Source organism: Paramisgurnus dabryanus, chromosome 8, assembly GCF_030506205.2.
Source record: "Paramisgurnus dabryanus chromosome 8, PD_genome_1.1, whole genome shotgun sequence".
Lineage (NCBI taxonomy): Eukaryota > Metazoa > Chordata > Actinopteri > Cypriniformes > Cobitidae > Paramisgurnus > Paramisgurnus dabryanus.
This window is the reverse complement of record NC_133344.1, coordinates 32,004,449-32,015,507: the sequence shown is the minus strand read 5'-3', so window position 1 is coordinate 32,015,507 and position 11,059 is coordinate 32,004,449. Positions and strand designations below refer to the sequence as shown.

The following is an 11,059-nucleotide window of genomic DNA, read 5'->3' as shown; positions in this document are numbered from 1 at the left end:
ACGCGCATCAACACTGAATTTCATCTTTCATTTAGGAGAAGCAGAAATTGGTCTACGAAAATTCGCGCGGCCGTCGCTGATAAACTAAAACATGCGGGCTTTTGCAGGAGGACCACCTCTCCTCATCTTCAGCACTGATGTACATCAAAGTGCAGAGGGGAGAAAAGAGCTAAGAGGAAGATACAGGTGGTGGTAGGTGTTTGTGTTCAAATGGTAAAAAATGATGCTGAACTATCGTAGGTTTTACATACACAACTAATGTACAGCATCCAACCCCTCATTGCTTATATGTAACTTAAGCAGTAAAAGAAGTGTGGTTTAAAAATTCAATCTCCCAAGACCAAGTGGTCCTGAATTCTCAAAATTGTAATACATATACCAAAACCATAAACCACTTCTTTACTTTCTTACATTTCCTTGACAGCCTTTTTAAACAGAGTTGTAAATATAATAGTTGTAAATAAAAAGAGTTGTAGATATTACCAAAAAGCAGTAGGATGTTTTATTAATATGCTTTTTGCATGGCTATTTACAGTAACAAATCAACGAACAAATGAAATGGTGATTTGTTTTTCAAACAATTTATTATGTGGGCAAAAACATACCACAGAGTTATACAAGATAATGTGGGAAACTCATTAGGTGGTTTATTTAACGACTGCCTTAAAGGGATACTCCAACCAAAAAGCAAAATTACCACATGATTTACTCACCATCAAGCAATCTGAAATAGATGTGTCCATCATCTTTCAGACAAACACATTTGGAGTTATTTTAGTAAATGTCCTTGCTCTTCCATGCTTTAAAATGCTAGAAAACAAGGATCAACCCAAAAAAGTGCATTCATGCTTCACAGAAGTAATCCACATGGCTCTAAAGGGGTTAATAAAGGTCTTCTGCAGGTAATCAATGAATTTTTGTAAGAAAAATATTATTTAAAACTTTACAAACTAAAATGAAAAATGATGGACATGTATATCAGATGGCGTGAGGGTGATTAAATCATGGGGTTATTTTGATATTTGTCTGAACGTATCGCTTTAACCACATGGGTCTGAATATAAAACTGCTGCCATGCAGCAAATACATTGATAAAATATAAGATAACAGCAAGTTATCATGAGTCTTACTTTATTTCTTCATCATTCATGCTCATTTGAATGATACTGTGACAGATTAATACAATTCTAATGCATAAAAATATTTTAACTTAATGCAAAACAGCATGATGGGAGGTTAAGTTGCAAGCAATTTTTTTTCTGTTACAGCGTATGCATCTCATCTGTACTGAGTCTGTGCAGGTATCTTAAATTGTAAAATCTTGGTTGCACAAGGTAGATTCAGGCCGATCATCTGGTGGCTTTCAATCAGACGTCTCCTCCATCCTGGCCTGGAGCATCTGTTGTAACCTGAAAACCATGCTGCTTCCAGACACACATACACAAGCCATTTAACATCTTGTGAACAAATCCTTTTTACTCAATACGTGTAATCCAATTTATACATGTGTGATGTAGTTCTTATAATCTCATATCTATAATAAAATACTCTGCTAAGAAAGCATTTGATGTATGAGTCATTTAATGGGCACTATTTTTGTCCTTTTCATTTTTATCCCTTTAAAGACATGCCCGTAATGTCTTAAATCCCACAGAACCGTATTTTAAATATTAGTTTTCAAGATGGAAAAGGTAGATGACTCATGAAGTCATATAATCACAAATTTAACTGGATTGTAAAGTTTGTGGGCAAACTTTATGTTAGCTTGACAGACCACCGCCTTTGTGTTTAAAACCATTTGAAGTATTATAAAGGTACCATGTGGGACTTCTAGAGGGATCTCTTAACAGAAATGCAATATAATATACATAACTATATTATCTGTGGTGTATAAGACCTTAGATAATGAAATTGATTGTTTTATTACCTTAGATTGAGCCGTATTTATCTACATACACCGCAGGTAGCCTTAAATGGAAGTCACCGCCATGTTTCTACAGTAGCCCTAAACAGACAAACGTCTCTACAGAGCAAATTTCATTGATACATTTTCTTAGAAAAAGACATGTTTGTCCTGTGGCAGCTACCGTAGCTTCTCTATGCATTTTTCGAAATTGAGGGATGAGCTGTGGACTAAGCATTTGGTTGCAATTCGCAATCTCACCACTAGATTCCGCTAAAAATCCACACTGGACCTTTTACAGTTTTAACATGGACAGTTTTAAAGGCCGTGTTGCAGGGTTAATTTTTTAACGAATTTGTGCAATTTGCTTGTTGCTGATAAACATTTAAACTGTTATCCATTGTATTTTATGTTGTTGGGCATCAAAGGGAATATGATACGAAAAGGTAGGTACTATCTTACAGAGGTTTTCAACAATTCTCTCTGCTTCTGCGTATAAAATTATCGTGTGATTGACACTTTCTGTGGAAAAGCGCATACACATGATGAACATTAAAATGATATACATATCTTGAGTGATTTATGTACCCATTAATCGACAGTGGTAGTTAACCTGCAACATGGGCTTTAAGAAGTGAAGTTTAGCAGTCTTACTGGTTGTTAGTATGTTTAAGTATGTTTTTACTGTAGGTAACATAATTTAGCAAAAAGCTACCATGATTTAGAACAAAGCTATCATGATTTAGTATGAACCTAGCATAAAGCTAGCATGTTTTAGCATGAAGCTAACATGATTTAACATGACACTAACACAGGCTGTGTCCAAATTCAAAGGCTGCAACCTTTTAAGGACGTATTTTAAAGACCGACTGCATCACAGCAGCGCGACTTGAGGCTAGTAAGGCCCTCCCAATTCAAAGGATGCTTAGAATGAAGCCTCAAAATGCGTCCTCATTTCTCCGCGGTTTTAACGAATGGATCCTTAACAGCCGAGGTTATCCCAAGAGTCATTGCGCGTCTGCAACGGCTGAATATAATGGCTGGATATTCTAAAATAAACAATTAAAACCTTTATTAAATAAAAGTGTATTTATCAGAAAACATTTTTTCTTGTTACTGTTTGTATTATAAGTTATGTTTTGTGTTAATATTATTCTTTTTATGTTGCGTATATTTCTAAGAGCCGATTCACACCAGATGTGTGGCGTGAGCGTCTCAGCTGCGTGGGGTGTCCATTTTTATTTAGGCTTCCATGTTAGCAGGTTTGACCGTGCACACCGCCTGCATGACACGCACGTCTCAGGCGTGGCTCGAGCCGCGCCGAAAACGCGCGCATCCTAGAAATAGGACCGACGCCTATTTTTCACCCCACAAGCAAGCGTCTTGGAAGCGTCAGGTCAGTTTATCAATAGGAAACATACATAGGCTAACAGCAGCAGCTCTGTGTCAGAAATGGTTCTGGTAGGCAAGGGCATAGAAAACGCCACGCAGCTGACATGCAAAAGACACGCAACAGACAAGCCACGCAGCCGGTCCTAAGGTTGATTAATTTGATATATTGTTGAATAGCTTAATCTACATCAACGTGTCATATTTTCTAAAATAAATTAATATTTTTCTGATTTCATATTTATTTTAATAAGTCAGAAACGTCCGCTGTGTCCTGCTGACAGGCGCGGTGGGCGCGTGCAGCAGGTGACGCCAATTATGGGTCCTCCGAAGGTAAGACCGTCTCATTTCAGTTCTCTTCGCGAACTTCTGAGGCTTCCACCTTGAAAGACAGAGTGCTCACCTTTTAAGGTCTCATTATAAGGTTGCAGCCCTTGAATTGGGACACAGCTACAATTTAGCACAAGACTAGCATGATTAGCAGGGTTACCATAATTTTAAATAAAGCTAACATGTTTTAGCATTAAGCTAGCATGATTTAGAATGAAGCTATCATGAAGCCAGCATGATTTAACAAGTAACATGATGTTAACACAATTTAGCATAAGGCTAGCATGTTTTAGCATGGCTACTATGGTTTACATAAAGCTAGCATGTTTTAGCATGAAGCTAGCTACAGTTCCATGCAGCTATCATGAGGCCAGCATGATTCAGCATGAAACCAGCATATTTTAACATGAGGTTAAAATGATTTAACATAATTTAACATGAATCTAGCATGTTTTAGCATGGCTAGCACAATTTAATATAAAGCTACAATGTTTTAGCATTAAATCATCATGATTTCAAGCCAACATGATGAATATTTTGCATACCATGGTAACATAGATGTTTTCTGCATTGGAAGAGTTGGGTTTGCTGGTCATGTTTTCCACAGGTGCAGAATTGTTTGTGACCTGGGTTTATAAACACACACACACACGCATGCACGCACGCACGCACGCACGCACGCACACACACACACACACACACACACACACACAAAATAAAATAAAATAAAATTAATCATTGACATGCCAACATACTTGATTTGTGTGGAGATAGGCCTATACAAATTGATTGTGAAGGCAATATAATTCAAGAAAGATTTTGCAAATATTTATTTAATTTTTTTATGTTTTTAATGCACTGGAATCGTATGGATTATTTTTAAGAAGACTTTATGTGCTTTATGAAGCATCAGCGTTTTGGGACCTCTTTCTTTGCATTGCATAAACCAACAGCTATATGGTATTTTTTTTCTAGAAATCTTCTTTTAAGTTAAGCTGAACGAAGGAAGGCACAACTGAAGTGGTATGACGATCATGTATTCACAAATTTGACATAATTTACTTTTTTTGCTGTAAGTCTTACATACCATGGTGACATAGATGTTGTCTGCATTGTTAGTTATGGGTTGACTTTCTGTGTGTCCTACAGATACAGAATTGTTTGTGACCTGTGTTATGAAACAAACTTGATTAAGCAACATCCATCTTATAAGCACATGCCCGAAAATGTGGCCTACAAATAAAATATTTGTCATGTCTGAAAATAAACTGTCCGAACTAATTTGTTTTAAAATAAAGTAGGACAGAAAATGTATGCATTAAAAATTATTTAAAAGGGGCCAGCAACTATTTACATAAATATTATGATTAAATCATTTTGATCTTGCATTATTTAATATTCACTTCCTGCAAATATTATTAAAACATTATTGCTTAAGTTTTGCCATCACAAAATATTGTTCAGTGTAGAGTTTTTGGATTAAGCTTTCAGTTAACGTATTGCCTGTAAATGTTTATTTTTTTTCACAAACAAGCATTAGAAATAAATAAAAACATGAATGGGTAACCGATGAACCACCTGGTCTACACTTATTCCTAAAACCCATACAACCCAGGAAAGGTTTTTAGATGCAAAATGCCTAATGCCTGTAAGAAACATTTATTGACAGACTTTAAATTAATGTGTAAGCAAGTAGAAACATGAAAGAAATAAGAGCAGAGAATATGGAAGTTTCAATGATAGTATGTTACCTTGCATCTAATGTCAGCAGTGTCACTTCTGGTTTCAACTTCTTCTATTTCTTGCCTAGAAAATACAAAAGATAAAACCATGTAGAAATATCTCCAACCACCTGATATATCTGCACCCTGCGTGCAAGTGTTTACAGTGACATACGCACATTGAGACATCATTTCGCCGGAGAAGCCTCCCCAAAAATACTGCAACAATGAGAAGCACAATTGCAGCCACAGAGATCAGGGCCAACCACCAAGATGAATTTATCTCTACCTGTATATTGTTCGCACCGGGACTGTTTCTTCTGGTCTGTGTAGCTGAGTAGTACAAAAAGTAGACATCAGATTCATTTTTGAACACCTAAAATTAAACTTAGACCACTTCAGATTAGCATACACTGATGAAAATAACTCTTTGTATCATGTACATTGGTCTAACATGAGTGAAACAAGTTGTTTTACCATTGAATGAACTATTACTAGAAAACAATGGCCAAAACATGTTCCCTAGCTACGGTGGTACACCTAAAAAAATTCCTAATTATGTTCCATTAGGTACAAATATGTATTAATATGTACCATTGAGGTACTAATAAAAAGTCTTTTGGTGCAAAGCTGTAGCCTACTTTTTGAAAGAGAGTTTTATTATGATATGTAATCATTTACTTTTTCATGCCAGTTACATTTACATTACAATAAACTTTTATTCATTTAGCAGACACTTTTATCACGTTACCAAAACGAGTTAAAAAGCACAGTATGCAAACTTACAATATGAGTTGAACAGACTTGCATAAAAGAGAAGAGTTTATTTATATATAATTAGTCCTTTAAGTACACGGAAGAAGAATTGGATGAACGACGGCGCAAGTATGTCAGATGTCAATTGTGTAGCTGCAAAGGTTTTACCCGGTTAAAGGAGGTTTACTGAATATGTTCGAATATTTACACAATATTTTTCCTTTTACTTTCATACAGAAAGAACAGTAATGTGACTGGAGACGCAGAAGTAGAGATATTTTTCTCAAAAAGCTTGCATGTTCTTAGAGGGTTTTGCACCAAAAGACAAATTTAAAACCAATGAAGTTACTCCATTTTGTGGAATTATGCCATTTTAATTACGGACTAATAACCTTTTCCTTGCCATAAAAGTGATTTTACAGAACATATATTGTTATAACTACTATTACTGTATTTATCTTAAAACATCATTAAAGATGAGTTGTTATATGTTGTAATATTAACCCAGTATCATGAAATTATGTACCTATAGTCATGTAAATTTGTGAGTCCTAAGCGTGACACTGACATGGTTTTCTGCCTTTTTGCGTGAACATGTCACGCATTTCTGTTTACGATTCACTGTCACATATTTGTTACTCAACTGTTTTGTCCTATTTTCTTACCATTGTCGCTTCGGTTTAGGGTTAGATTTACATAAAATTACATCCTTAACCAAACCCAACTCATAAAATATAAAAAATAACCATGAAAAAAAGATATAAACCAATATTTAAAGTGACAAACACCAAATCTAACCCTAAACCGAAGCATCAATGGTTTAAAAATGTAAAACAGTTGAGTAACAAATACCTGATAGTGACACGTAAACAGAAATGCGTGACATGTTCATGAAAAAAGGTGGAAAAGCGTGTCAGTGTCACGCTAAAGACTCACAAATTTACGTAACTATAGGTACATAATTTCATGATACAGGGTTGTATAATATAGTCAACTTCATTTTATTTTACAGTGTGGATTTTATATTTGTTGTAGTGGTAGAAGGCAAATATAGTCTTCATAGCCGAGGTACCCTTTAAAAAATATCAAATAAAGTAATAAATGTAACGAAACAGCTCTATTACCTGAGTGGACAGTAAGCTTTGTTATATTTTTGTAGAAAATGCCATCTTGTCGATATTTGCACTGGTAAGTTCCATTGTTCTCACGTTTCACAGAATGGAGGAGAATATCAAAACTGCCCAGCTCTACATTTCCCCGAAACAGCACACCAGTTCTTGCTGAAGTGTGATTTCCAATGTTGTAGATGATTGTTGTGAAGTCAGATGAACTATTCTGTTTTGTAAAATGAGGACAAAGAATATTAGTGTTGTGTTTGTGTTGAACCTGTATTGTGTAGTACTGAATTAAGTGTCTACCTGAAATCCCCACTCCACATTAAGAACCATTAGGTTGCGAGGTCTAGGACACTGGGTGAAATTGCAGAACAAATAGACATCTTCTCCAACATAAACTCTTTGGACCGGACTTGTCATCACACATGACACAATACCATGAGTTTCATATGCTGTCCAACAACAAAAAAAGAGTGCACATTTCATGTAAAGTGAGTTTCTATGCTTCATACTTAATGAATTATTAATGAATATAGGCTTACCTGGGAAAATAAAAAATGCGATAACAAGATACAACATCACTTGGCACATAAGGTCCCGCACAAATTTGTAACAGGTTACATAAATATAAATAACAAAAATAAAACAACCTTCAAGGTCCAGAAGAATAGTTTTCTTGCGAAGAATGGATCAAATTAAACATGCACCCCCATTTTCCATCAACAGAGCATTATGATGTGCTTTTTGACCCACTTCTCATTGTTGGCTAGTTATCAATGTCTGAAACACAGCTACCACATCCTCTGTGGCATGAACACATGATCTGTACTGAAGCAGACATGTCTTCCATTTAACCCTATAGTCTCACGCTAACACCAAGAGCACAAATGAACACAAACATAATTCTGCTGAAAGATTAAAGACTATATTAACATTATAAATGCACAAGCAATGAAGTCTTCTGAATGTCTGTTTTGCACTGTTGACAAATATATAAATAAGTAAATAGATAAATGTTGGTTTTGCTAGTTCGACTGATGAAGCACTTAATAAAGTAACAAAAACTATGCTACTCTTGGAACTATATTATCTCAGAAAGCGGTACAGTACAGATAATAAATAAATAAATAAAATGTAACAAAATTTTAACAGTCAGCAATTCAGAGTTTTGGTAAGTTAAAACAACTTCTTTTGCAAGTCAATTCCACCTACTTTTTTAAATTTTGGCTTGTGATAAGTTGAAATTATAATTATATGATTATTAAAAATGTATAGATAATGCACTGTATAATTAATTATACACATAGTAAGACAGCATAAAATCTGGGTTGTGCCAGAGCTAAAAATCTTTGCAACTTGAATATATTTTATAAAAAGCCATTATGCTGCAGCTGACTCGCACTTTCCACGCGCAACACATCCAACAAAATTGGACATTGTCACATTTTAGCATGAATTGTACTGTATAGCGTTGGGTGAAAAAGGGTTAAACCCAACCCACTGGGTTGTTACTTAACCTATGCACGAGTGTGAGAATGACAACTAATTATCTTCAAACATCTGTTACATGCGTTCATAATTGATACATTATCTTACCCATTAATATACTTATTTATCTGATGAACAATTCAATGATTAAGAGATTTGAGTGTTATAAGAATTAGACTGCAGGTTTTAACCTTCAACAATAAAAGTTGTCTTTCTTACTCTAATTATGCAGCATAAATTCCCATGCTGTCTGACTTTTATGATTAATTATACAGTGTATTTTCTGTAAGCTATGTTTAGTATATGACAAATAAAAAAAAAAACGATATAAATATTTTCATGTTTTCGAAAACACAAGTGTATACAAACCTAACTGATCGGAATCTAAAATGAACAAAAATATACACTATTTATGTAATGATTGAGAGAGGCAGTGGATCCATATACAGTAGATTCAAAACAAGATACAGGAGAGGTACAAAACCAACATTACAATGAAACAATACTCAAACACAAGTGCAATATATACACATGGGTTAACAAGATAACAAGACATGGGAAAACAATCAGACAAGGACCAATGGAACAAAAAAACTACAAAGGACTACAAACATGGCGACATCACTTCAAAATAAGAGACATGTACTGGGGAAACACGAGACAGGACCTAATTGCTAATTTAGACTATAGTTTAAGACAATAAAATATGGCAGATATTAATAAATAGGCATTTAAAAAGTCTCATTTTAAAGCCTTCAAGCTATTATGTATTATTTTATATGAAATTAAGGTTATTCAAATAACAAAGAGTATATACCGTACATGCTTTTTCTTTCTATAATAGGGATTTCTGTCGCCCCCTTGTGCCCCATGTGCAATAAAACTATAAATGACAAAAATACAGCAATGGATTCATTTCTTCTTATTTAAAATCTTTAGCTCTCTCAGATGGCATTTTCACAGCTTTGATGAAAAAAGAAAATATAATGTGGTTACACAGGACAGACATTTGATCAGCTTGAATTGTTCATCAGATGAATGAGTATATTAATGGGTAAGATAACATAACAATTATTTATTACTGAACAACACATGTAACAGGTATTTGAAGATAAGTTGGCATTCTCACACTCTGTGTATGGGTTAGTTAGTGGTAAGTTTGACCCTTATAACCCAATACTGGGTTAAAAATAACCCAGCATTTGTTTAAGAGTGCATCAATGTGATTATACAATCCATGCTAAAATGTGAAAATGACCAAATTCATTGAATGTGATGCATGTGGAAAGTGTGAGTCAGCTTCAGCATTTGTGAAATATATGCAAATTGCAAGGATTTATAGCTCTGGCACAACCCAGATTTTATGCTGTCTGACTTTTTGAAAGCTACCGAAAACTCACTGAGTTTAGTGATGAGTATATCAGAACATTGATGCAGTGCACATCTGTTGTGCTGTTTCTCTCACATTAAATACTGTCAATGGTGTATAGTAACACCAAAACAACAACAGACAAAATCAGACTACAAACTTTAAATTGTTTTTGGTTGTCTTACATAGCATTCATATGTGACCCAACAAACATATATTTCTCAATTAGAAATGAAAGAGTTGTGTCATACATATTTTTCCTAGGCTTTTTCCTTTTTTTACTGTAGGTCCAATTATCTTTTTGTTTTGCCAACAGTTTTTTTTTTTGTAATTTACAATGTCAGTACAGGGGGCCAGGCAGTAATTGCGAGAATCTCTCCTTATTTTACAGTAACTTGGCATGTTTGATCCAATTGGCCAAACTGAATGCAACAAACACACATCTGTTCTATACTACGTACGCTTACAATGCGGTTTAAAGACCCAGCAAAAGTTGGTAAATCTAAATAACTCAATGTTTCTACAGACACATGGCAAGATATCTTGAAATTGCAGACATTTAACACCTCATTAAGAAAGTAGATCCTCATGGTTTGTTTAATTATCAGTCTATTTCACATCTGTGCTTTATCTCCAAGGTACTGGAGGAGGCGGTTGCTCAGCAACTGAGCTCAGTCCTGCACAGAAACAACACCTCTTCTTCTTCTCTTTATATCTAAAAACTACTTTGATTAGCTTTAGTTAATTTAGTCAGTGACTTTCTGTGGTCTTGCAGACTTGGGTTGTATATATCTGGTGGGTGTCAGCATCACTTGATACTCTCAGACAGACTCTAAAATACTGCGATTACAGACTTTTCTGGTGAATTTTATTTGAACATGAGTCTCTTAAGATTTCTGTATAAGGATTTGGGCTTTTCACTTTCACTACTTTAACTCTTTCCCCAACATTTATAAGTTAGAAAATTAAGAGAGAACGCTTCCCTGCA

General features: G+C 34.8%; 1 protein-coding gene across 3 annotated transcripts; it reads right to left on the bottom strand.

Annotated features, from left to right (window-relative positions):
• Nucleotides 1-44: 44 nt before the first annotated feature.
• On the bottom strand, nucleotides 45-8,095 carry LOC135771350 (uncharacterized). Of its 3 annotated transcripts, XM_065281552.2 has the most exons (9): nucleotides 7,757-8,095; nucleotides 7,518-7,666; nucleotides 7,224-7,434; nucleotides 5,523-5,676; nucleotides 5,374-5,428; nucleotides 4,710-4,790; nucleotides 4,168-4,248; nucleotides 1,928-2,005; nucleotides 45-1,421 (listed from the first exon to the last, which is right to left on the bottom strand). In XM_065281552.2, the coding sequence occupies exons 1-8, from the start codon at nucleotides 7,803-7,805 to the stop codon at nucleotides 1,970-1,972; spliced, it is 816 nt and encodes a 271-aa protein (XP_065137624.1). In that variant the 5' UTR covers nucleotides 7,806-8,095; the 3' UTR covers nucleotides 45-1,421; nucleotides 1,928-1,969. The 3 variants fall into 3 exon arrangements, with proteins under 3 accessions (XP_065137624.1, XP_065137623.1, XP_065137625.1); XM_065281551.2 differs by lacking the exon at nucleotides 1,928-2,005 and having other exon boundaries at nucleotides 7,757-8,091; XM_065281553.2 differs by lacking the exon at nucleotides 1,928-2,005 and having other exon boundaries at nucleotides 7,865-8,085.
• Nucleotides 8,096-11,059: the final 2,964 nt, after the last annotated feature.

Excerpts from the sequence above, each read along its gene's own strand:
- LOC135771350 (XM_065281551.2), bottom strand. The coding sequence starts at position 7,805 with ATGTGCCAAGTGATGTTGTATCTTGTTATCGCATTTTTTATTTTCCCA. Across the intron at positions 7,667-7,756 it reads CGCATTTTTTATTTTCCCAG|CATATGAAACTCATGGTATT; the intron begins GTAAGCCTATAT and ends GTTGTTGGACAG. Across the intron at positions 5,677-7,223 it reads AAAGCTTACTGTCCACTCAG|CTACACAGACCAGAAGAAAC; the intron begins GTAATAGAGCTG and ends TGTACTACTCAG.